The following is a 24,597-nucleotide window of genomic DNA, read 5'->3' on the forward strand; positions in this document are numbered from 1 at the left end:
TGATATAGAACACTTTGTGGGCTTGTATATAAACTCGTTTAGTATATGACAGTTATATTAGTGGCTGCAGTCACCAAGGCCTGCAACATGCCAATGTCCTCTTTAGATCCGCGGCGGATATCCGCGGATATCCGTATCGGATGTCCGTGGGAGATCTTTTTAGTTATAAATGTACCTCCGTCGGACGTCCCTCGGAGATCCGTCGGAGGTCGGCGGATCTGCCACGGATATCCGTATATCCGTTGAAGGACGTACATCGTACGTCCGCTGGACGTACAGTGGTTGATTGGGGAGCAGCGGGAGCGAGCCTGTGTTGTTTACACATGGACCGGCAGTGGGTGCGGTGCATGGTGCGGTGGGCGCATATTGTGCGCTTCTGCGCAGTGTTATGCGCACACTGGGCCTCCCAGCTATCTTGGGGCTTTGCTAGAGTTTAATCTGCAGTGTACCCGCCGCGGCAGACGTCAGAATGACAGCCGAGACGCCACGGGTTCGCTTCGAGTTTTGCCACAGTTTCGCGTCCGCACGTACTACACGTTGGACACGTTGCCGATGAGATTGTATTAGCGTCCGCACGTACTACACGTTGGACACGTTGCCGATGAGATTGTATTATCGATAACAAAATAACGTCACCTCCTATAGTTGCCTGAGACACTGCGCAACTATGACAGAAAAAAAAAAACGTGAAGGGCGAATAAAAATGCAAAAGAAATGCCATCAGCACTCGGTGTTCCCAGGTGGTCTCCCTCCCAAGTACTGACCGAGCCCAATGCTGCTTAGCTTCGGTGATCGGACGAGAACCGGCGTATTCAACATGGTATGGCCGATGGCGAGAGACAGTGCTTTCCGAGTCTTTATGTACTGTGTTTGGCCCTCGAGGATGCAAAACTGCGCATGGATACTTCCCTCGCTCGTGGCAACAGCCGCCAAGCGAGCAGTTACCTGCCCTGCGCTTTTCTCAGCCGTTCTGGCGAACCTAAACCACTGCGGCATGCACGGAAAGAGCAGCGGGAGCGAGCCTGTGTTGTTTACACATGGACCGGCAGTGGGTGCGGTGCATGGTGCGGTGGGCGCATATTGTGCGCTTCTGCGCAGTGTTATGCGCACACTGGGCCTCCCAGCTATCTTGGGGCTTTGCTAGAGTTTAATCTGCAGTGTACCCGCCGCGGCAGACGTCAGAATGACAGCCGAGACGCCACGGGTTCGCTTCGAGTTTTGCCACAGTTTCGCGTCCGCACGTACTACACGTTGGACACGTTGCCGATGAGATTGTATTATCGATAACAAAATAACGTCACCTCCTATAGTTGCCTGAGACACTGCGCAACTATGACAGAAAAAAAAAACGTGAAGGGCGAATAAAAATGCAAAAGAAATGCCATCAGCACTCGGTGTTCCCAGGTGGTCTCCCTCCCAAGTACTGACCGAGCCCAATGCTGCTTAGCTTCGGTGATCGGACGAGAACCGGCGTATTCAACATGGTATGGCCGATGGCGAGAGACAGTGCTTTCCGAGTCTTTATGTACTGTGTTTGGCCCTCGAGGATGCAAAACTGCGCATGGATACTTCCCTCGCTCGTGGCAACAGCCGCCAAGCGTGCAGTTACCTGCCCTGCGCTTTTCTCAGCCGTTCTGGCGAACCTAAACCACTGCGGCATGCACGGAAAGAGCAGCGGGAGCGAGCCTGTGTTGTTTACACATGGACCGGCAGTGGGTGCGGTGCATGGTGCGGTGGGCGCATATTGTGCGCTTCTGCGCAGTGTTATGCGCACACTGGGCCTCCCAGCTATCTTGGGGCTTTGCTAGAGTTTAATCTGCAGTGTACCCGCCGCGGCAGACGTCAGAATGACAGCCGAGACGCCACGGGTTCGCTTCGAGTTTTGCCACAGTTTCGCGTCCGCACGTACTACACGTTGGACACGTTGCCGATGAGATTGTATTAGCGTCCGCACGTACTACACGTTGGACACGTTGCCGATGAGATTGTATTATCGATAACAAAATAACGTCACCTCCTATAGTTGCCTGAGACACTGCGCAACTATGACAGAAAAAAAAAAAACGTGAAGGGCGAATAAAAATGCAAAAGAAATGCCATCAGCACTCGGTGTTCCCAGGTGGTCTCCCTTCCAAGTACTGACCGAGCCCAATGCTGCTTAGCTTCGGTGATCGGACGAGAACCGGCGTATTCAACATGGTATGGCCGATGGCGAGAGACAGTGCTTTCCGAGTCTTTATGTACTGTGTTTGGCCCTCGAGGATGCAAAACTGCGCATGGATACTTCCCTCGCTCGTGGCAACAGCCGCCAAGCGTGCAGTTACCTGCCCTGCGCTTTTCTCAGCCGTTCTGGCGAACCTAAACCACTGCGGCATGCACGGAAAGAGCAGCGGGAGCGAGCCTGTGTTGTTTACACATGGACCGGCAGTGGGTGCGGTGCATGGTGCGGTGGGCGCATATTGTGCGCTTCTGCGCAGTGTTATGCGCACACTGGGCCTCCCAGCTATCTTGGGGCTTTGCTAGAGTTTATTCTGCAGTGTACCCGCCGCGGCAGACGTCAGAATGACAGCCGAGACGCCACGGGTTCGCTTCGAGTTTTGCCACAGTTTCGCGTCCGCACGTACTACACGTTGGACACGTTGCCGATGAGATTGTATTAGCGTCCGCACGTACTACACGTTGGACACGTTGCCGATGAGATTGTATTATCGATAACAAAATAACGTCACCTCCTATAGTTGCCTGAGACACTGCGCAACTATGACAGAAAAAAAAAAAACGTGAAGGGCGAATAAAAATGCAAAAGAAATGCCATCAGCACTCGGTGTTCCCAGGTGGTCTCCCTCCCAAGTACTGACCGAGCCCAATGCTGCTTAGCTTCGGTGATCGGACGAGAACCGGCGTATTCAACATGGTATGGCCGATGGCGAGAGACAGTGCTTTCCGAGTCTTTATGTACTGTGTTTGGCCCTCGAGGATGCAAAACTGCGCATGGATACTTCCCTCGCTCGTGGCAACAGCCGCCAAGCGTGCAGTTACCTGCCCTGCGCTTTTCTCAGCCGTTCTGGCGAACCTAAACCACTGCGGCATGCACGGAAAGAGCAGCGGGAGCGAGCCTGTGTTGTTTACACATGGACCGGCAGTGGGTGCGGTGCATGGTGCGGTGGGCGCATATTGTGCGCTTCTGCGCAGTGTTATGCGCACACTGGGCCTCCCAGCTATCTTGGGGCTTTGCTAGAGTTTAATCTGCAGTGTACCCGCCGCGGCAGACGTCAGAATGACAGCCGAGACGCCACGGGTTCGCTTCGAGTTTTGCCACAGTTTCGCGTCCGCACGTACTACACGTTGGACACGTTGCCGATGAGATTGTATTATCGATAACAAAATAACGTCACCTCCTATAGTTGCCTGAGACACTGCGCAACTATGACAGAAAAAAAAAAAACGTGAAGGGCGAATAAAAATGCAAAAGAAATGCCATCAGCACTCGGTGTTCCCAGGTGGTCTCCCTCCCAAGTACTGACCGAGCCCAATGCTGCTTAGCTTCGGTGATCGGACGAGAACCGGCGTATTCAACATGGTATGGCCGATGGCGAGAGACAGTGCTTTCCGAGTCTTTATGTACTGTGTTTGGCCCTCGAGGATGCAAAACGGCGCATGGATACTTCCCTCGCTCGTGGCAACAGCCGCCAAGCGTGCAGTTACCTGCCCTGCGCTTTTCTCAGCCGTTCTGGCGAACCTAAACCACTGCGGCATGCACGGAAAGAGCAGCGGGAGCGAGCCTGTGTTGTTTACACATGGACCGGCAGTGGGTGCGGTGCATGGTGCGGTGGGCGCATATTGTGCGCTTCTGCGCAGTGTTATGCGCACACTGGGCCTCCCAGCTATCTTGGGGCTTTGCTAGAGTTTAATCTGCAGTGTACCCGCCGCGGCAGACGTCAGAATGACAGCCGAGACGCCACGGGTTCGCTTCGAGTTTTGCCACAGTTTCGCGTCCGCACGTACTACACGTTGGACACGTTGCCGATGAGATTGTATTAGCGTCCGCACGTACTACACGTTGGACACGTTGCCGATGAGATTGTATTATCGATAACAAAATAACGTCACCTCCTATAGTTGCCTGAGACACTGCGCAACTATGACAGAAAAAAAAAAACGCGAAGGGCGAATAAAAATGCAAAAGAAATGCCATCAGCACTCGGTGTTCCCAGGTGGTCTCCCTCCCAAGTACTGACCGAGCCCAATGCTGCTTAGCTTCGGTGATCGGACGAGAACCGGCGTATTCAACATGGTATGGCCGATTTTTTTTTTTTTTTTCTTTATTGCCTGGCTTTGACACAGAAAATCAACAAACACAATAAACGCTTTGTACATAGGCCTCGTGGTCAGCCAGCATGATTCTGGCTTCGTCGAATTAAAATTCACGCAATGTACAGAGCGGCTCTAGTCTTGAGAGCCACTCTGGAGGGTCAGCAGCGGCTTTCTGAATGGCCAGAAACATATCCATACATACGCGAAAGTAAATTCTGGCAGGTCTTGCGTCTCTGTCACAATGCCAGCCTGCCATTCTGGAGCGCCATATACAGTGGAGGCCTGTCAGCATTATTAAGTCAAAAGGCACCCCATCCTCATTGTCAACACATAAGTACCGGATGCCATACGGGTCTAGTGGAAATTCTTTCTTTAGGGTTCGCTGCAATACATCCCAAAAATAAACCCCTTCCCAACAGTGTAAAAATACATGGTCTATTGTTTCCGGCTTTCTGCAAATTAAACAGTGAGAACCCCAGGGTAAAAATAAATCCTTTCCCTCTAAAAATTTTTTAACCGGCAAGGTTCCGGTGTGCAGCTTAAAAAAGAAGGTTTTTGTTCCTGGCGGCACCTGCATTTTTTTCACTCTCTTCAAAACATCTTTGCATTGGCCTCCACTGTACAAGGCCCTGTACAAGGGCACTGGGAAAACAACATCGCGCAAAGCATGGTACAGTTTCTTTCGTTTCACAGTCGCCAGAAAGTCATTTGAAAACCGCGCGGAAAGAAACCTTACACTGGCTACGATTTCCCGATAAAAACCGGTGACCCTACTGTAAACTTCAGCAGTTCCGACTATGTACTCTGGAAGCAGATGCCGCAGCCTAACTTGGCATACGGTACGCAAAAACGGGTCTCTGGTGTCCCGAAAGAACAAAAAACGATTGACCAGCTGTCTCAAAAACAAATGGCCCAGTCCCAGCCCGCCGTCTTGAACCCGTCGGAACAGGTTGGTCCGGCTGCAGCGCTCCCATTCAGACGACCAGATAAAAACGGCGAAAATTCGGTGCAGCTTTTGAATGCTTAGCCGTGAACAGTGCAACACCTGCATTACGTACCAGAGCCTGCTGATAAAGAACAAGTTGCAAACAGTGGCTCTGGCGAAAATCGACAAGGCTGTTCCTTTCCACTTATCTGCTCTCTCCCGTGTGTCTTTGACCTGTCCTGTCCAATACTGTTCGCTGTCACGATAAGCATCGAGCGGAACGCCCAAGTATTTATCTGGCGTCGTCGTCCAAGGCACACTGGCAAACCGTTTGGGCGTAGATGCCCAGCTTCCGTGCCAAAGCCCGAGGCACTTCGACCAGTTAACCCCGCTTCCTGTAGCTTGGCTGAAATCGCGTACACATTGAACAGCCTCGCTTATGCCTCCCTCGTCAACGGCAAACACAGCTATGTCATCAGCGTACGCCAAGAGCTTTACTTCGGCTGCTTGTAAACTGAAACCGGTAATACTACTGTTTTTCAGTATTTTCAAACAAAGGGTCTCCACATAAATACAAAATAAAAGGGGGCTGAGGGGACAGCCCTGGCGCACCGAACGCTGCACGCTAATGGGGGCCCCCAGACTCTTGTTAACGATCAATCTCGTCGTGCAGTTCCGGTATGCCAGGGCCACACCCTCGCGAATAACAGAACCAACGTTAACATGACCTAATACTGCAAACAAAAGTTCATGGGCAACGCAGTCAAAAGCCTTTTCTAAATCTATCTGGAGTATAGCTACCTGATCATTAGTGTCATCACAGCATTCTAATACACTGCGCGCAACGTGGATATTTGTAAAAATGGACCGCCCTTTAATCCCGCAGGTCTGATGCGGACCAACTAATAAATGGATCACGGTCTGCAACCTTCGTGCCAAAACCTTCATGTAAATTTTGTACTCGACGTTAGTGAGTGCTATGGGTCGATATGCTGATACCAGTCGCAATCTGTCTGTGTCGTCCGTTTTCGGAATCAGCACAGTATGGGAAGAGCCATAGGACGGAGGCAGTGATTTTAGTTTAAAGGCTTCATTAAAGATGACTGTCAAGACCGGGGAAATTACATGCTTAAATTCTTTGTAGAATGCCGCGCTGAACCCGTCCGGTCCAGGCGACTTACCAGGGTTTAAGCTGTCTATTGCTTGCTCAACTTCCAATTGAGTTATCGCCTGCTCTAATCTGTCTTTAGTTTCGTCGTCCAGGCGCGGCATCTCGGCCAGAAACGCTTCCTTAAAAGTGACAACGTCTACCGGATGCAATGCGAAGAGCGCCTGGTAATGCTCGAAAAAAGCTGCTTTGATATGATCGATGTCCGTTTTAGAACCACCTCTCCATTCTATTTCGTTTATGTGGTTTCTTTCGGCACGGGCTTTTTCTAAACCAAGCGCTCGTTTCGTTGGCGCTTCCCCTACGGCCATGTCTTCTGCCCTTGCCCTCACCAGCGCTCCCCGATAACGTTCTTCTTCGATAAGCTGTAACTTTTGTTTGGTTTTCCTTATGTCTTCTATCCATTTACCAGGCGCTCGGCATTCCTGTTTTATCATCTTCTGAAGCAGTGCCTTTAGCTCCATTTCCTCTTTTTTTGCTTTATGACGTATACAGGTAGCTCTATCTATTGCTTTTAATTTTAAAGTTTCTTTAGTGAGCTCCCACTGCTGCCAAATCCTCATGTTACTACTTGGTTCTATTTTTGCTATTTCTTCCCTTACAGCACGGTTATAAAATTCGTCCTGGAGTAGCTTCTCATTTAACTTCCACATTTCCCATGAAAAACCATTCCCCTTCTTAATGAATCCTATGCAGCATTGAACCAAACAGTGGTCAGAAAATGAAACCGGCAGAACTGCATAACTATTGCATTTAGGGACCGTTTCCGCGGATGCATAAATTCGGTCTAGCCGTGCGTGACTTGTGCCCTCGAATCGTGTGTACCTTACAGCACGCGTTCCTTCAAGACACTCTGCAACATCCTCGAGGTTGCAGTTCACAATCATTCGTAACAACACTTCGGTGCTTTTATCCCTGAAACCTCGGACGCTTGTCTTGTCGCGCGCACTAAGAACACAGTTGTAATCGCCCATAACAATGAGCTGCCTGTCCGTGCGAAGCCGTTCTTCGACGCTTTCAAAAAACGCGGCTCGGCCATCAACTACATTAGGTGCATACAGACAAACAATGCGCCAGTCGATGTTACAGAGCGAAAAATCGATGGACACGTATCGACCCGACAGGCACGAATGATGACCGTGTACTTCTATCCCCGGCAACTTCTTAACAAAAAGAATACAGCCAGCCGATGTGCCTACAGTATGGCTAACGACGGCAAAATACCTAGACGTGAAACGTCGCACCATGCTCCCGGTCTCTTCCTCACCATCGACTTTAGTTTCCTGCACCGCTAATATATCAATATCTTGCTCCGTTATAAGTCGGTACAGCTGGCTTTGTTTTCTTTTGCCTGCCAGGCCTCTGACATTTAAGGTGGCGACTTTGAACGGAGTTGCGGAAGCCATTTCAACTTAAGAAGAAGGGACCGAAAGCATGGTGCTTACCTCCCGCGCCCAGCATATCGCTAGACGATGCCGTCGCCGCCGGTGTCATCCGGCGCGAGCACATGGACCTGGTCAGGCGGCGCCTTGCCGCCGTAACGCCTGTCATCCGGAACCTTCGGGCGCGGTCGCAGACTGAGTCGTCGTGCTTGGGGCGTCTTTGTCGGCGGTTCCTCCACGCTGGACTCTGCTGCCATCTCCCCGTCGGCCTTGGTCTCGGTGTGCGGACGCTTCGCAGGGGTGGTCACGCCGGTGTTCACGCGGGCGTCGGCCTTCTCGTCGCGGTTCTCGCTGGCCGCCTTTGTTTCCGTTTCCACGTGCTCAGGGGGGCTCGGGTTATCTTTGGGCGTCTCCAGAGGCGTCAAAGGTTGGTCACAGATGGGCGACCCGCTCTCCTTTGCGCCAGCCGCGTCGGTGTTGCTGGTCGAAACCGCAGGCTCAACCCCCGCCGTTTTGCCCGTGTCGTCGATGCCGCTGGCTGCTTCCTCCGCCTCGACAACGTCCATGAGCTCTGCGGAGTCGCTCGCCGCTACACGCCCGGTAGCTGACGCGTAGGTGCGCACGCAGTCGGCCTCGGAGTGACCGTAGCGTCGGCACTTCGAGCACCTGGGCACCTTGCAATCACGGCGCACGTGCCCCGCGCCGCCACACCGCAGACACTGCATCGGCCGCCCGGGCACCACCACGAGAGCCAACTCGCCAGCAACTCGAACCTGGTGGGGCAGGTCGTCTACCTTAATGCCTGGCTTCATCTTTAGGAGCACGGTCCTCGTGGTGGAACCCTTCTCCTTCATGCCAGCGACGCGCCAACGCTCCCGGGTGACCTCGGTCACGTTGCCGAACGCCGCGAATGCCGTACGGATGTCCTCGTCGGCGACGCCGTGAAGCATCCAGTGCAGTCGCAGCTTGACCTGGTGGTCCTCTGGGTCAAAAACGATACAGCGGCGTCCCTTGACTTCCAGCTCCTTCATGGCGGCCAGTTTCTTTGCGGCGTCGGCGCTGCTGAAGGTCACAGCCCACACGTGGTTTATCTGGTACGCTCCCAACGCCACGACGTCGGGGAGCGCACCAACGTTGGCTAGGGCGTCCCTGAAGTCTTCGACCCTGTAGGGTCTCACACGCACGTCCCCGTGCAGAAAAACCGTGTTTAACACAACACGTCCGGTGGGCAGGGTAGGCAGAACGATCTCGTAATCCTTATCTGCGTCGCTGGCGGACCTGTTTCCGCGGCCGGCAACGGCCGCTATCGCCGCTCCGTGGGAGCCCATGATTCTGCGTCCGTCACGCACGGTGGCTGGAAGTAGAATGACATGGTATGGCCGATGGCGAGAGACAGTGCTTTCCGAGTCTTTATGTACTGTGTTTGGCCCTCGAGGATGCAAAACTGCGCATGGATACTTCCCTCGCTCGTGGCAACAGCCGCCAAGCGTGCAGTTACCTGCCCTGCGCTTTTCTCAGCCGTTCTGGCGAACCTAAACCACTGCGGCATGCACGGAAAGAGCAGCGGGAGCGAGCCTGTGTTGTTTACACATGGACCGGCAGTGGGTGCGGTGCATGGTGCGGTGGGCGCATATTGTGCGCTTCTGCGCAGTGTTATGCGCACACTGGGCCTCCCAGCTATCTTGGGGCTTTGCTAGAGTTTAATCTGCAGTGTACCCGCCGCGGCAAACGTCAGAATGACAGCCGAGACGCCACGGGTTCGCTTCGAGTTTTGCCACAGTTTCGCGTCCGCACGTACTACACGTTGGACACGTTGCCGATGAGATTGTATTAGCGTCCGCACGTACTACACGTTGGACACGTTGCCGATGAGATTGTATTATCGATAACAAAATAACGTCACCTCCTATAGTTGCCTGAGACACTGCGCAACTATGACAGAAAAAAAAAAACGTGAAGGGCGAATAAAAATGCAAAAGAAATGCCATCAGCACTCGGTGTTCCCAGGTGGTCTCCCTCCCAAGTACTGACCGAGCCCAATGCTGCTTAGCTTCGGTGATCGGACGAGAACCGGCGTATTCAACATGGTATGGCCGATGGCGAGAGACAGTGCTTTCCGAGTCTTTATGTACTGTGTTTGGCCCTCGAGGATGCAAAACTACGCATGGATACTTCCCTCGCTCGTGGCAACAGCCGCCAAGCGTGCAGTTACCTGCCCTGCGCTTTTCTCAGCCGTTCTGGCGAACCTAAACCACTGCGGCATGCACGGAAAGAGCAGCGGGAGCGAGCCTGTGTTGTTTACACATGGACCGGCAGTGGGTGCGGTGCATGGTGCGGTGGGCGCATATTGTGCGCTTCTGCGCAGTGTTATGCGCACACTGGGCCTCCCAGCTATCTTGGGGCTTTGCTAGAGTTTAATCTGCACTGTTACCGCCGCGGCAGACGTCAGAATGACAGCCGAGACGCCACGGGTTCGCTTCGAGTTTTGCCACAGTTTCGCGTCCGCACGTACTACACGTTGGACACGTTGCCGATGAGATTGTATTATCGATAACAAAATAACGTCACCTCCTATAGTTGCCTGAGACACTGCGCAACTATGACAGAAAAAAAAACGTGAAGGGCGAATAAAAATGCAAAAGAAATGCCATCAGCACTCGGTGTTCCCAGGTGGTCTCCCTCCCAAGTACTGACCGAGCCCAATGCTGCTTAGCTTCGGTGATCGGACGAGAACCGGCGTATTCAACATGGTATGGCCGATGGCGAGAGACAGTGCTTTCCGAGTCTTTATGTACTGTGTTTGGCCCTCGAGGATGCAAAACTGCGCATGGATACTTCCCTCGCTCGTGGCAACAGCCGCCAAGCGTGCAGTTACCTGCCCTGCGCTTTTCTCAGCCGTTCTGGCGAACCTAAACCACTGCGGCATGCACGGAAAGAGCAGCGGGAGCGAGCCTGTGTTGTTTACACATGGACCGGCAGTGGGTGCGGTGCATGGTGCGGTGGGCGCATATTGTGCGCTTCTGCGCAGTGTTATGCGCACACTGGGCCTCCCAGCTATCTTGGGGCTTTGCTAGAGTTTAATCTGCAGTGTACCCGCCGCGGCAGACGTCAGAATGACAGCCGAGACGCCACGGGTTCGCTTCGAGTTTTGCCACAGTTTCGCGTCCGCACGTACTACACGTTGGACACGTTGCCGATGAGATTGTATTAGCGTCCGCACGTACTACACGTTGGACACGTTGCCGATGAGATTGTATTATCGATAACAAAATAACGTCACCTCCTATAGTTGCCTGAGACACTGCGCAACTATGACAGAAAAAAAAAAAACGTGAAGGGCGAATAAAAATGCAAAAGAAATGCCATCAGCACTCGGTGTTCCCAGGTGGTCTCCCTCCCAAGTACTGACCGAGCCCAATGCTGCTTAGCTTCGGTGATCGGACGAGAACCGGCGTATTCAACATGGTATGGCCGATGGCGAGAGACAGTGCTTTCCGAGTCTTTATGTACTGTGTTTGGCCCTCGAGGATGCAAAACTACGCATGGATACTTCCCTCGCTCGTGGCAACAGCCGCCAAGCGTGCAGTTACCTGCCCTGCGCTTTTCTCAGCCGTTCTGGCGAACCTAAACCACTGCGGCATGCACGGAAAGAGCAGCGGGAGCGAGCCTGTGTTGTTTACACATGGACCGGCAGTGGGTGCGGTGCATGGTGCGGTGGGCGCATATTGTGCGCTTCTGCGCAGTGTTATGCGCACACTGGTCCTCCCAGCTATCTTGGGGCTTTGCTAGAGTTTAATCTGCAGTGTACCCGCCGCGGCAGACGTCAGAATGACAGCCGAGACGCCACGGGTGCGCTTCGAGTTTTGCCACAGTTTCGCGTCCGCACGTACTACACGTTGGACACGTTGCCGATGAGATTGTATTAGCGTCCGCACGTACTACACGTTGGACACGTTGCCGATGAGATTGTATTATCGATAACAAAATAACGTCACCTCCTATAGTTGCCTGAGACACTGCGCAACTATGACAGAAAAAAAAAAACGTGAAGGGCGAATAAAAATGCAAAAGAAATGCCATCAGCACTCGGTGTTCCCAGGTGGTCTCCCTCCCAAGTACTGACCGAGCCCAATGCTGCTTAGCTTCGGTGATCGGACGAGAACCGGCGTATTCAACATGGTATGGCCGATGGCGAGAGACAGTGCTTTCCGAGTCTTTATGTACTGTGTTTGGCCCTCGAGGATGCAAAACTGCGCATGGATACTTCCCTCGCTCGTGGCAACAGCCGCCAAGCGTGCAGTTACCTGCCCTGCGCTTTTCTCAGCCGTTCTGGCGAACCTAAACCACTGCGGCATGCACGGAAAGAGCAGCGGGAGCGAGCCTGTGTTGTTTACACATGGACCGGCAGTGGGTGCGGTGCATGGTGCGGTGGGCGCATATTGTGCGCTTCTGCGCAGTGTTATGCGCACACTGGGCCTCCCAGCTATCTTGGGGCTTTGCTAGAGTTTAATCTGCAGTGTACCCGCCGCGGCAGACGTCAGAATGACAGCCGAGACGCCACGGGTTCGCTTCGAGTTTTGCCACAGTTTCGCGTCCGCACGTACTACACGTTGGACACGTTGCCGATGAGATTGTATTATCGATAACAAAATAACGTCACCTCCTATAGTTGCCTGAGACACTGCGCAACTATGACAGAAAAAAAAAAACGTGAAGGGCGAATAAAAATGCAAAAGAAATGCCATCAGCACTCGGTGTTCCCAGGTGGTCTCCCTCCCAAGTACTGACCGAGCCCAATGCTGCTTAGCTTCGGTGATCGGACGAGAACCGGCGTATTCAACATGGTATGGCCGATGGCGAGAGACAGTGCTTTCCGAGTCTTTATGTACTGTGTTTGGCCCTCGAGGATGCAAAACTGCGCATGGATACTTCCCTCGCTCGTGGCAACAGCCGCCAAGCGTGCAGTTACCTGCCCTGCGCTTTTCTCAGCCGTTCTGGCGAACCTAAACCACTGCGGCATGCACGGAAAGAGCAGCGGGAGCGAGCCTGTGTTGTTTACACATGGACCGGCAGTGGGTGCGGTGCATGGTGCGGTGGGCGCATATTGTGCGCTTCTGCGCAGTGTTATGCGCACACTGGGCCTCCCAGCTATCTTGGGGCTTTGCTAGAGTTTAATCTGCAGTGTACCCGCCGCGGCAGACGTCAGAATGACAGCCGAGACGCCACGGGTTCGCTTCGAGTTTTGCCACAGTTTCGCGTCCGCACGTACTACACGTTGGACACGTTGCCGATGAGATTGTATTATCGATAACAAAATAACGTCACCTCCTATAGTTGCCTGAGACACTGCGCAACTATGACAGAAAAAAAAAACGTGAAGGGCGAATAAAAATGCAAAAGAAATGCCATCAGCACTCGGTGTTCCCAGGTGGTCTCCCTCCCAAGTACTGACCGAGCCCAATGCTGCTTAGCTTCGGTGATCGGACGAGAACCGGCGTATTCAACATGGTATGGCCGATGGCGAGAGACAGTGCTTTCCGAGTCTTTATGTACTGTGTTTGGCCCTCGAGGATGCAAAACTGCGCATGGATACTTCCCTCGCTCGTGGCAACAGCCGCCAAGCGTGCAGTTACCTGCCCTGCGCTTTTCTCAGCCGTTCTGGCGAACCTAAACCACTGCGGCATGCACGGAAAGAGCAGCGGGAGCGAGCCTGTGTTGTTTACACATGGACCGGCAGTGGGTGCGGTGCATGGTGCGGTGGGCGCATATTGTGCGCTTCTGCGCAGTGTTATGCGCACACTGGGCCTCCCAGCTATCTTGGGGCTTTGCTAGAGTTTAATCTGCAGTGTACCCGCCGCGGCAGACGTCAGAATGACAGCCGAGACGCCACGGGTTCGCTTCGAGTTTTGCCACAGTTTCGCGTCCGCACGTACTACACGTTGGACACGTTGCCGATGAGATTGTATTATCGATAACAAAATAACGTCACCTCCTATAGTTGCCTGAGACACTGCGCAACTATGACAGAAAAAAAAAACGTGAAGGGCGAATAAAAATGCAAAAGAAATGCCATCAGCACTCGGTGTTCCCAGGTGGTCTCCCTCCCAAGTACTGACCGAGCCCAATGCTGCTTAGCTTCGGTGATCGGACGAGAACCGGCGTATTCAACATGGTATGGCCGATGGCGAGAGACAGTGCTTTCCGAGTCTTTATGTACTGTGTTTGGCCCTCGAGGATGCAAAACTGCGCATGGATACTTCCCTCGCTCGTGGCAACAGCCGCCAAGCGTGCAGTTACCTGCCCTGCGCTTTTCTCAGCCGTTTTGGCGAACCTAAACCACTGCGGCATGCACGGAAAGAGCAGCGGGAGCGAGCCTGTGTTGTTTACACATGGACCGGCAGTGGGTGCGGTGCATGGTGCGGTGGGCGCATATTGTGCGCTTCTGCGCAGTGTTATGCGCACACTGGGCCTCCCAGCTATCTTGGGGCTTTGCTAGAGTTTAATCTGCAGTGTACCCGCCGCGGCAGACGTCAGAATGACAGCCGAGACGCCACGGGTTCGCTTCGAGTTTTGCAACAGTTTCGCGTCCGCACGTACTACACGTTGGACACGTTGCCGATGAGATTGTATTATCGATAACAAAATAACGTCACCTCCTATAGTTGCCTGAGACACTGCGCAACTATGACAGAAAAAAAAAAAACGTGAAGGGCGAATAAAAATGCAAAAGAAATGCCATCAGCACTCGGTGTTCCCAGGTGGTCTCCCTCCCAAGTACTGACCGAGCCCAATGCTGCTTAGCTTCGGTGATCGGACGAGAACCGGCGTATTCAACATGGTATGGCCGATGGCGAGAGACAGTGCTTTCCGAGTCTTTATGTACTGTGTTTGGCCCTCGAGGATGCAAAACTGCGCATGGATACTTCCCTCGCTCGTGGCAACAGCCGCCAAGCGTGCAGTTACCTGCCCTGCGCTCTTCTCAGCCGTTCTGGCGAACCTAAACCACTGCGGCATGCACGGAAAGAGCAGCGGGAGCGAGCCTGTGTTGTTTACACATGGACCGGCAGTGGGTGCGGTGCATGGTGCGGTGGGCGCATATTGTGCGCTTCTGCGCAGTGTTATGCGCACACTGGGCCTCCCAGCTATCTTGGGGCTTTGCTAGAGTTTAATCTGCAGTGTACCCGCCGCGGCAGACGTCAGAATGACAGCCGAGACGCCACGGGTTCGCTTCGAGTTTTGCCACAGTTTCGCGTCCGCACGTACTACACGTTGGACACGTTGCCGATGAGATTGTATTAGCGTCCGCACGTACTACACGTTGGACACGTTGCCGATGAGATTGTATTATCGATAACAAAATAACGTCACCTCCTATAGTTGCCTGAGACACTGCGCAACTATGACAGAAAAAAAAAAAACGTGAAGGGCGAATAAAAATGCAAAAGAAATGCCATCAGCACTCGGTGTTCCCAGGTGGTCTCCCTCCCAAGTACTGACCGAGCCCAATGCTGCTTAGCTTCGGTGATCGGACGAGAACCGGCGTATTCAACATGGTATGGCCGATGGCGAGAGACAGTGCTTTCCGAGTCTTTATGTACTGTGTTTGGCCCTCGAGGATGCAAAACTGCGCATGGATACTTCCCTCGCTCGTGGCAACAGCCGCCAAGCGTGCAGTTACCTGCCCTGCGCTTTTCTCAGCCGTTCTGGCGAACCTAAACCACTGCGGCATGCACGGAAAGAGCAGCGGGAGCGAGCCTGTGTTGTTTACACATGGACCGGCAGTGGGTGCGGTGCATGGTGCGGTGGGCGCATATTGTGCGCTTCTGCGCAGTGTTATGCGCACACTGGGCCTCCCAGCTATCTTGGGGCTTTGCTAGAGTTTAATCTGCAGTGTACCCGCCGCGGCAGACGTCAGAATGACAGCCGAGACGCCACGGGTTCGCTTCGAGTTTTGCCACAGTTTCGCGTCCGCACGTACTACACGTTGGACACGTTGCCGATGAGATTGTATTATCGATAACAAAATAACGTCACCTCCTATAGTTGCCTGAGACACTGCGCAACTATGACAGAAAAAAAAACGTGAAGGGCGAATAAAAATGCAAAAGAAATGCCATCAGCACTCGGTGTTCCCAGGTGGTCTCCCTCCCAAGTACTGACCGAGCCCAATGCTGCTTAGCTTCGGTGATCGGACGAGAACCGGCGTATTCAACATGGTATGGCCGATGGCGAGAGACAGTGCTTTCCGAGTCTTTATGTACTGTGTTTGGCCCTCGAGAATGCAAAACTGCGCATGGATACTTCCCTCGCTCGTGGCAACAGCCGCCAAGCGTGCAGTTACCTGCCCTGCGCTTTTCTCAGCCGTTCTGGCGAACCTAAACCACTGCGGCATGCACGGAAAGAGCAGCGGGAGCGAGCCTGTGTTGTTTACACATGGACCGGCAGTGGGTGCGGTGCATGGTGCGGTGGGCGCATATTGTGCGCTTCTGCGCAGTGTTATGCGCACACTGGGCCTCCCAGCTATCTTGGGGCTTTGCTAGAGTTTAATCTGCAGTGTACCCGCCGCGGCAGACGTCAGAATGACAGCCGAGACGCCACGGGTTCGCTTCGAGTTTTGCCACAGTTTCGCGTCCGCACGTACTACACGTTGGACACGTTGCCGATGAGATTGTATTAGCGTCCGCACGTACTACACGTTGGACACGTTGCCGATGAGATTGTATTATCGATATCAAAATAACGTCACCTCCTATAGTTGCCTGAGACACTGCGCAACTATGACAGAAAAAAAAAAACGTGAAGGGCGAATAAAAATGCAAAAGAAATGCCATCAGCACTCGGTGTTCCCAGGTGGTCTCCCTCCCAAGTACTGACCGAGCCCAATGCTGCTTAGCTTCGGTGATCGGACGAGAACCGGCGTATTCAACATGGTATGGCCGATGGCGAGAGACAGTGCTTTCCGAGTCTTTATGTACTGTGTTTGGCCCTCGAGGATGCAAAACTGCGCATGGATACTTCCCTCGCTCGTGGCAACAGCCGCCAAGCGTGCAGTTACCTGCCCTGCGCTTTTCTCAGCCGTTCTGGCGAACCTAAACCACTGCGGCATGCACGGAAAGAGCAGCGGGAGCGAGCCTGTGTTGTTTACACATGGACCGGCAGTGGGTGCGGTGCATGGTGCGGTGGGCGCATATTGTGCGCTTCTGCGCAGTGTTATCCGCACACTGGGCCTCCCAGCTATCTTGGGGCTTTGCTAGAGTTTAATCTGCAGTGTACCCGCCGCGGCAGACGTCAGAATGACAGCCGAGACGCCACGGGTTCGCTTCGAGTTTTGCCACAGTTTCGCGTCCGCACGTACTACACGTTGGACACGTTGCCGATGAGATTGTATTATCGATAACAAAATAACGTCACCTCCTATAGTTGCCTGAGACACTGCGCAACTATGACAGAAAAAAAAAACGTGAAGGGCGAATAAAAATGCAAAAGAAATGCCATCAGCACTCGGTGTTCCCAGGTGGTCTCCCTCCCAAGTACTGACCGAGCCCAATGCTGCTTAGCTTCGGTGATCGGACGAGAACCGGCGTATTCAACATGGTATGGCCGATGGCGAGAGACAGTGCTTTCCGAGTCTTTATGTACTGTGTTTGGCCCTCGAGAATGCAAAACTGCGCATGGATACTTCCCTCGCTCGTGGCAACAGCCGCCAAGCGTGCAGTTACCTGCCCTGCGCTTTTCTCAGCCGTTCTGGCGAACCTAAACCACTGCGGCATGCACGGAAAGAGCAGCGGGAGCGAGCCTGTGTTGTTTACACATGGACCGGCAGTGGGTGCGGTGCATGGTGCGGTGGGCGCATATTGTGCGCTTCTGCGCAGTGTTATGCGCACACTGGGCCTCCCAGCTATCTTGGGGCTTTGCTAGAGTTTAATCTGCAGTGTACCCGCCGCGGCAGACGTCAGAATGACAGCCGAGACGCCACGGGTTCGCTTCGAGTTTTGCCACAGTTTCGCGTCCGCACGTACTACACGGTGGACACGTTGCCGATGAGATTGTATTAGCGTCCGCACGTACTACACGTTGGACACGTTGCCGATGAGATTGTATTATCGATAACAAAATAACGTCACCTCCTATAGTTGCCTGAGACACTGCGCAACTATGACAGAAAAAAAAAACGTGAAGGGCGAATAAAAATGCAAAAGAAATGCCATCAGCACTCGGTGTTCCCAGGTGGTCTCCCTCCCAAGTACTGACCGAGCCCAATGCTGCTTAGCTTCGGTGATCGGACGAGAACCGGCGTATTCAACATGGTATGGCCGATGGCGAGAGACAGTGCTTTCCGAGTCTTTATGTACTGTGTTTGGCCCTCGAGGATGCAAAACTGCGCATGGATACTTCCCTCGCTCGTGGCAACAGCCGCCAAGCGTGCAGTTACCTGCCCTGCGCTTTTCTCAGCCGTTCTGGCGAACCTAAACCACTGCGGCATGCACGGAAAGAGCAGCGGGAGCGAGCCTGTGTTGTTTACACATGGACCGGCAGTGGGTGCGGTGCATGGTGCGGTGGGCGCATATTGTGCGCTTCTGCGCAGTGTTATCCGCACACTGGGCCTCCCAGCTATCTTGGGGCTTTGCTAGAGTTTAATCTGCAGTGTACCCGCCGCGGCAGACGTCAGAATGACAGCCGAGACGCCACGGGTTCGCTTCGAGTTTTGCCACAGTTTCGCGTCCGCACGTACTACACGTTGGACACGTTGCCGATGAGATTGTATTATCGATAACAAAATAACGTCACCTCCTATAGTTGCCTGAGACACTGCGCAACTATGACAGAAAAAAAAAAACGTGAAGGGCGAATAAAAATGCAAAAGAAATGCCATCAGCACTCGGTGTTCCCAGGTGGTCTCCCTCCCAAGTACTGACCGAGCCCAATGCTGCTTAGCTTCGGTGATCGGACGAGAACCGGCGTATTCAACATGGTATGGCCGATGGCGAGAGACAGTGCTTTCCGAGTCTTTATGTACTGTGTTTGGCCCTCGAGGATGCAAAACTGCGCATGGATACTTCCCTCGCTCGTGGCAACAGCCGCCAAGCGTGCAGTTACCTGCCCTGCGCTTTTCTCAGCCGTTCTGGCGAACCTAAACCACTGCGGCATGCACGGAAAGAGCAGCGGGAGCGAGCCTGTGTTGTTTACACATGGACCGGCAGTGGGTGCGGTGCATGGTGCGGTGGGCGCATATTGTGCGCTTCTGCGCAGTGTTATGCGCACACTGGGCCTCCCAGCTATCTTGGGGCTTTGCTAGAGTTTAATCTGCAGTGTACCCGCCGCGGCAGACGTCAGAATGACAGCCGAGACGCCACGGGTTCGCTTCGAGTTTTGCCACAGTTTCGCGTCCGCACGTACTACACGTTGGACACGTTGCCGATGAGATTGTATTATCGATAACAAAATAACGTCACCTCCTATAGTTGCCTGAGACACTGCGCAACTATGACAGAAAAATAAAAACGTGAAGGGCGAATAAAAATGCAAAAGAAATGCCATCAGCACTCGGTGTTCCCAGGTGGTCTCCCTCCCAAGTACTGACCGAGCCCAATGCTGCTTAGCTTCGGTGATCGGACGAGAACCGGCGTATTCAACATGGTATGGCCGATGGCGAGAGACAGTGCTTTCCGAGTCTTTATGTACTGTGTTTGGCCCTCGAGGATGCAAAACTGCGCATGGATACTTCCCTCGCTCGTGGCAACAGCCGCCAAGCGTGCAGTTACCTGCCCTGCGCTTTTCTCAGCCGTTCTGGCGAACCTAAACCACTGCGGCATGCACGGAAAGAGCAGCGGGAGCGAGCCTGTGTTGTTTACACATGGACCGGCAGTGGGTGCGGTGCATGGTGCGGTGGGCGCATATTGTGCGCTTCTGCGCAGTGTTATGCGCACACTGGGCCTCCCAGCTATCTTGGGGCTTTGCTAGAGTTTAATCTGCAGTGTACCCGCCGCGGCAGACGTCAGAATGACAGCCGAGACGCCACGGGTTCGCTTCGAGTTTTGCCACAGTTTCGCGTCCGCACGTACTACACGTTGGACACGTTGCCGATGAGATTGTATTATCGATAACAAAATAACGTCACCTCCTATAGTTGCCTGAGACACTGCGCAACTATGACAGAAAAAAAAAACGTGAAGGGCGAATAAAAATGCAAAAGAAATGCCATCAGCACTCGGTGTTCCCAGGTGGTCTCCCTCCCAAGTACTGACCGAGCCCAATGCTGCTTAGCTTCGGTGATCGGACGAGAACCGGCGTATTCAACATGGTATGGCCGATGGCGAGAGACAGTGCTTTCCGAGTCTTTATGTACTGTGTTTGGCCCTCGAGGATGCAAAACTGCGCATGGATACTTCCCTCGCTCGTGGCAACAGCCGCCAAGCGTGCAGTTACCTGCCCTGCGCTTTTCTCAGCCGTTCTGGCGAACCTAAACCACTGCGGCATGCACGGAAAGAGCAGCGGGAGCGAGCCTGTGTTGTTTACACATGGACCGGCAGTGGGTGCGGTGCATGGTGCGGTGGGCGCATATTGTGCGCTTCTGCGCAGTGTTATGCGCACACTGGGCCTCCCAGCTATCTTGGGGCTTTGCTAGAGTTTAATCTGCAGTGTACCCGCCGCGGCAGACGTCAGAATGACAGCCGAGACGCCACGGGTTCGCTTCGAGTTTTGCCACAGTTTCGCGTCCGCACGTACTACACGTTGGACACGTTGCCGATGAGATTGTATTAGCGTCCGCACGTACTACACGTTGGACACGTTGCCGATGAGATTGTATTATCGATAACAAAATAACGTCACCTCCTATAGTTGCCTGAGACACTGCGCAACTATGACAGAAAAAAAAAAACGTGAAGGGCGAATAAAAATGCAAAAGAAATGCCATCAGCACTCGGTGTTCCCAGGTGGTCTCCCTCCCAAGTACTGACCGAGCCCAATGCTGCTTAGCTTCGGTGATCGGACGAGAACCGGCGTATTCAACATGGTATGGCCGATTTTTTTTTTTTTTTTTTTTCTTTATTGCCTGGCTTTGACACAAAACACTGGACAACACAAACAATCAACAAAAGACAATAACTATGTACACACGACTTGTGGTCAGCCAGCATAAATCTGGCTTCGTCCAATTAAAATTCACGCAACGTACAGAGCGGCTCTAGTCTTGAGAGCCACTCCGGAGGCTCCGCAGCGGCTTTCTGAATGGCCAGAAACATCTCCATACTTTCGCGAAAGTAAATTCTGGCAGGTCTTGCGTCACTGTCACAATGCCAGCCTGCCATTCTGGAGCGCCATATACAGTGGAGGCCTGTCAGCATTATTAAATCGAAAGGCACCCCATCCTCATTTTCAACACATAAGAACCGGATGCCATACGGGTCTAGTGGAAATTCTTTCTTTAATGTTCGCTGCAATACATCCCAAAAATAAACCCCTTCCCAACAGTGTAAAAATACATGGTCTATTGTTTCCGGCTTTCTGCAAATTAAACAGTGAGATCCCCAGGGTAAAAACAATTCCTTTCCCTCTAAAAATTTTTTAACCGGTAAGGTCCCGGTGTGCAATTTAAAAAAGAAGGTTTTTGTTCCAGGCGGCACCTGCATTTTTTTAACTCTCTTTAAAACATCTTTGCCTGGGCCTCCACTGTACAAGGCCCTGTACAAGGGCTCGGGGAAGACTACATCGCACAAGGCACGGTACAGTTTCTTTCGTTTCACACTGGACAGAAAGTCATTGGAAAATCGCGCGGAAAGAAACCTTACACTGGCTACGACTTCCCGGTAAAAACCGGTGACCCTACTATACACCTCAGCAGTTCCGACTATGTACTCTGGAAGTAGATGCCGCAGCCTAACTTGGCATACGGTACGCAAAAAAGGTTCTCTTGTGTCCCTAAAAAACAAAAAACGATTGACCAGCTGTCGCAAAAACAAATGGCCCAATCCCAACCCCCCGTCTGGTACTCGTCGGAACAGGTTGGTTCGGCTGCAGCGCTCCCATTCAGACGACCAGATAAAGACGGCGAAAATTCGGTGTAGCTTTTGAATACTTAACCGTGAACAGTGCAACACCTGCATTACGTACCAGAGCCTGCTGATAAAGAACAGGTTGCAAACAGTGGCTCTGGCGAAAATCGACAAGGTCGTTCCTTTCCACTTATCAGCTCTCTCCCGTGTCTCTTTGACCTGTCCTGTCCAATAATGTTCACTGTCACGGTAAGCATCGAGCGGAACGCCCAAGTACTTATCTGGTGTCGTCGTCCAAGGCACGCTAGCAAACCGTTCGGGCGTAGATGCCCACCGTCCATGCCAAAGCCCGAGGCACTTCGACCAGTTAACCCCGCTGCCTGTAGCTTGGCTGAAATCCCGTACACATTGAACAGCCTCGCTTATTCCTCTCTTGTCAACGGCAAACACAGCAATGTCATCAGCGTACGCCAAGAGCTTCACTTCGGCTGCTTGTAATCTGAATCCGGTAATACTCCTGTTTTTCAGTATCTTTAAACAAAGGGTCTCCACATAAATACAAAATAAAAGGGGGCTGAGGGGACAGCCCTGGCGCACCGAACGCTGCACGCTAATGGGGGCCCCCAGACTCTTGTTAACGATCAATCTCATCGTGCAGTTCCGGTATGCCAGGGCCACACCCTCGCGAATAACAGAACCAACGTTAACATGGCCTAATACTGCAAACAAAAGTTCATGGGCAACGCAGTCAAAAGCCTTTTCTAAATCTATCTGGAGTATAGCTACCTGATCATTAGTGTCATCACAGCATTCTAATACACTGCGCGCAACGTGGATATTTGTAAAAATGGACCGCCCTTTAATCCCGCAGGTCTGATGCGGACCAACTAATAAATGGATCACGGTCTGCAACCTTCGTGCCAAAACCTTCATGTAAATTTTGTACTCGACGTTAGTGAGTGCTATGGGTCGATATGCTGCTACCAGTCGTAATCTGTCTGTGTCGTCCGTTTTCGGAATCAGCACAGTATGGGACGAGCCATAGGACGGAGGCAGTGATTTTAGTTTAAAGGCTTCATTAAAGATGACCGTCAAGACCGGGGAAATTTCATGCTTAAATTCTTTGTAGAATGCCGCGCTGTACCCGTCCGGTCCAGGCGACTTACCAGGGTTTAAGCTGTCTATTGCTTGCTCAACTTCCAATTGAGTTATCGCCTGCTCTAATCTGTCTTTAGTTTCGTCGTCCAGGCGCGGCATCTCGGCCAGAAACGCCTCCTTAAAAGTGACAACGTCTACCGGATGCAATGCGAAGAGCGCCTGGTAATGCGCGAAAAAGGCTGCTTTGATATGATCGATGTCCGTTTTTGAAACACCTCTCCATTCTATTTCGTTAATGTGGTTTCTTTCGGCACGGGCTTTTTCTAAACCAAGCGCTCGTTTCGTTGGCGCTTCCCCTGCGGCCACGTCTTCTGCCCTTGCCCTCACCAGCGCTCCCCGATAACGTTCTTCTTCGATAAGCTGTAACTTTTGTTTGGTTTTTCTTATGTCTTCTATCCATTGACCAGGCGCTCGGCATTCTTGTTTGATCATCTTCTGAAGCAGTGCCTTTAGCTCCATTTCCTCTTTTTTTTCTTCATGACGTATACAGGTGGCTCTTTCTATTGCTTTTAATTTTAAAGTTTCTTTAGTGAGCTCCCACTGCTGCCAAATCCTAATGTTGCTACGTGTCCATCGATTTTTCGCTCTGTAACATCGACTGGCGCATTGTTTGTCTGTATGCACCTAATGTGGTTGATGGCCGAGCCGCGTTTTTTGAAAGCGTCGAAGAACGGCTTCGCACGGACAGGCAGCTGATTGTTATGGGCGATTACAACTGTGTCCTTAGCGCGCGCGACAAGACAAGCGTCCGAGGTTTCAGGGACAAAAGCACCGAAGTGTTGTTACGAATGATTGTGAACTGCAACCTCGAGGATGTAGCAGAGTGTCTTGAAGGAACGCGTGCTGTAAGGTACACACGATTCGAGGGCACAAGTCACGCACGGCTAGACCGAATTTATGCATCCGCGGAATCTGTCCCTAAATGCAATAGTTATGTAGTTCTGCCGGTTTCATTTTCTGACAACTGTTTGGTTCAATGCTGCATAGGATTCATTAAGAAGGGGAATGGTTTTTCATGGGAAATGTGGAAGTTAAATGACAAGCTACTCCAGGACGAATTTTATAACCGAGCTGTAAGGGAAGAAATAGCAAAAACATGGTATGGCCGATGGCGAGAGACAGTGCTTTCCGAGTCTTTATGTACTGTGTTTGGCCCTCGAGGATGCAAAACTGCGCATGGATACTTCCCTCGCTCGTGGCAACAGCCGCCAAGCGTGCAGTTACCTGCCCTGCGCTTTTCTCAGCCGTTCTGGCGAACCTAAACCACTGCGGCATGCACGGAAAGAGCAGCGGGAGCGAGCCTGTGTTGTTTACACATGGACCGGCAGTGGGTGCGGTGCATGGTGCGGTGGGCGCATATTGTGCGCTTCTGCGCAGTGTTATGCGCACACTGGGCCTCCCAGCTATCTTGGGGCTTTGCTAGAGTTTAATCTGCAGTGTACCCGCCGCGGCAGACGTCAGAATGACAGCCGAGACGCCACGGGTTCGCTTCGAGTTTTGCCACAGTTTCGCGTCCGCACGTACTACACGTTGGACACGTTGCCGATGAGATTGTATTATCGATAACAAAATAACGTCACCTCCTATAGTTGCCTGAGACACTGCGCAACTATGACAGAAAAAAAAAACGTGAAGGGCGAATAAAAATGCAAAAGA

General features: G+C 52.5%; 1 protein-coding gene, 21 non-coding genes and 2 pseudogenes across 22 annotated transcripts; all 24 read right to left on the reverse strand.

Moving 5' to 3' along the window:
• Window positions 1-715: 715 nt before the first annotated feature.
• LOC149368339 (5S ribosomal RNA) lies at window positions 716-834 on the reverse strand. Its single transcript, XR_016287895.1, has one exon. It is a non-coding gene; the product is annotated as a 5S ribosomal RNA (ribosomal RNA).
• Window positions 835-1,379: 545 nt separating this feature from the next.
• Window positions 1,380-1,498, reverse strand: LOC149368340 (5S ribosomal RNA). The gene has a single exon (XR_016287896.1). It is a non-coding gene; the product is annotated as a 5S ribosomal RNA (ribosomal RNA).
• A 596-nt stretch (window positions 1,499-2,094) lies between these two features.
• LOC149368341 (5S ribosomal RNA) lies at window positions 2,095-2,213 on the reverse strand. Its single transcript, XR_016287622.1, has one exon. It is a non-coding gene; the product is annotated as a 5S ribosomal RNA (ribosomal RNA).
• A 596-nt stretch (window positions 2,214-2,809) lies between these two features.
• LOC149368342 (5S ribosomal RNA) lies at window positions 2,810-2,928 on the reverse strand. The gene has a single exon (XR_016287897.1). It is a non-coding gene; the product is annotated as a 5S ribosomal RNA (ribosomal RNA).
• Window positions 2,929-3,475: 547 nt separating this feature from the next.
• LOC149368343 (5S ribosomal RNA) lies at window positions 3,476-3,594 on the reverse strand. The gene has a single exon (XR_016287899.1). It is a non-coding gene; the product is annotated as a 5S ribosomal RNA (ribosomal RNA).
• A 595-nt stretch (window positions 3,595-4,189) lies between these two features.
• LOC149368344 (5S ribosomal RNA) lies at window positions 4,190-4,308 on the reverse strand (annotated as a pseudogene).
• Window positions 4,309-4,446: 138 nt separating this feature from the next.
• LOC149368345 (uncharacterized) lies at window positions 4,447-22,124 on the reverse strand. Its single transcript, XM_089575540.1, has 3 exons — window positions 22,118-22,124; window positions 8,387-9,050; window positions 4,447-4,486 (listed from the first exon to the last, which is right to left on the reverse strand). The coding sequence occupies exons 1-3, from the start codon at window positions 22,122-22,124 to the stop codon at window positions 4,447-4,449; spliced, it is 711 nt and encodes a 236-aa protein (XP_089431666.1).
• On the reverse strand, window positions 9,772-9,890 carry LOC149368346 (5S ribosomal RNA). Its single transcript, XR_016287900.1, has one exon. It is a non-coding gene; the product is annotated as a 5S ribosomal RNA (ribosomal RNA).
• On the reverse strand, window positions 10,435-10,553 carry LOC149368347 (5S ribosomal RNA). The gene has a single exon (XR_016287901.1). It is a non-coding gene; the product is annotated as a 5S ribosomal RNA (ribosomal RNA).
• Window positions 11,150-11,268, reverse strand: LOC149368348 (5S ribosomal RNA). Its single transcript, XR_016287902.1, has one exon. It is a non-coding gene; the product is annotated as a 5S ribosomal RNA (ribosomal RNA).
• On the reverse strand, window positions 11,864-11,982 carry LOC149368349 (5S ribosomal RNA). The gene has a single exon (XR_016287903.1). It is a non-coding gene; the product is annotated as a 5S ribosomal RNA (ribosomal RNA).
• On the reverse strand, window positions 12,529-12,647 carry LOC149368350 (5S ribosomal RNA). The gene has a single exon (XR_016287904.1). It is a non-coding gene; the product is annotated as a 5S ribosomal RNA (ribosomal RNA).
• LOC149368351 (5S ribosomal RNA) lies at window positions 13,193-13,311 on the reverse strand. Its single transcript, XR_016287905.1, has one exon. It is a non-coding gene; the product is annotated as a 5S ribosomal RNA (ribosomal RNA).
• Window positions 13,857-13,975, reverse strand: LOC149368352 (5S ribosomal RNA). Its single transcript, XR_016287906.1, has one exon. It is a non-coding gene; the product is annotated as a 5S ribosomal RNA (ribosomal RNA).
• Window positions 14,523-14,641, reverse strand: LOC149368353 (5S ribosomal RNA). The gene has a single exon (XR_016287907.1). It is a non-coding gene; the product is annotated as a 5S ribosomal RNA (ribosomal RNA).
• On the reverse strand, window positions 15,238-15,356 carry LOC149368354 (5S ribosomal RNA). The gene has a single exon (XR_016287908.1). It is a non-coding gene; the product is annotated as a 5S ribosomal RNA (ribosomal RNA).
• Window positions 15,901-16,019, reverse strand: LOC149368355 (5S ribosomal RNA). The gene has a single exon (XR_016287910.1). It is a non-coding gene; the product is annotated as a 5S ribosomal RNA (ribosomal RNA).
• On the reverse strand, window positions 16,615-16,733 carry LOC149368356 (5S ribosomal RNA). Its single transcript, XR_016287911.1, has one exon. It is a non-coding gene; the product is annotated as a 5S ribosomal RNA (ribosomal RNA).
• LOC149368357 (5S ribosomal RNA) lies at window positions 17,279-17,397 on the reverse strand. The gene has a single exon (XR_016287912.1). It is a non-coding gene; the product is annotated as a 5S ribosomal RNA (ribosomal RNA).
• LOC149368358 (5S ribosomal RNA) lies at window positions 17,992-18,110 on the reverse strand. Its single transcript, XR_016287913.1, has one exon. It is a non-coding gene; the product is annotated as a 5S ribosomal RNA (ribosomal RNA).
• On the reverse strand, window positions 18,657-18,775 carry LOC149368359 (5S ribosomal RNA). The gene has a single exon (XR_016287914.1). It is a non-coding gene; the product is annotated as a 5S ribosomal RNA (ribosomal RNA).
• LOC149368360 (5S ribosomal RNA) lies at window positions 19,322-19,440 on the reverse strand. The gene has a single exon (XR_016287915.1). It is a non-coding gene; the product is annotated as a 5S ribosomal RNA (ribosomal RNA).
• LOC149368361 (5S ribosomal RNA) lies at window positions 19,986-20,104 on the reverse strand. Its single transcript, XR_016287916.1, has one exon. It is a non-coding gene; the product is annotated as a 5S ribosomal RNA (ribosomal RNA).
• LOC149368362 (5S ribosomal RNA) lies at window positions 20,700-20,818 on the reverse strand (annotated as a pseudogene).
• Window positions 22,125-24,597: the final 2,473 nt, after the last annotated feature.

The sequence above is a fragment of the Amblyomma mixtum genome, chromosome 1 (assembly GCF_055824585.1).
Source record: "Amblyomma mixtum isolate Tamu chromosome 1, ASM5582458v1, whole genome shotgun sequence".
NCBI classification, from domain to species: Eukaryota; Metazoa; Arthropoda; class Arachnida; order Ixodida; family Ixodidae; genus Amblyomma; species Amblyomma mixtum.

Coding starts and splice junctions, on each gene's coding strand:
- LOC149368345 (XM_089575540.1), bottom strand. Junction 4,487..8,386: donor ACCTACGCGTCAGCTACCGG/GCGTGTAGCGGC, acceptor CTGGCCATTCAG/AAAGCCGCTGCTGACCCTCC.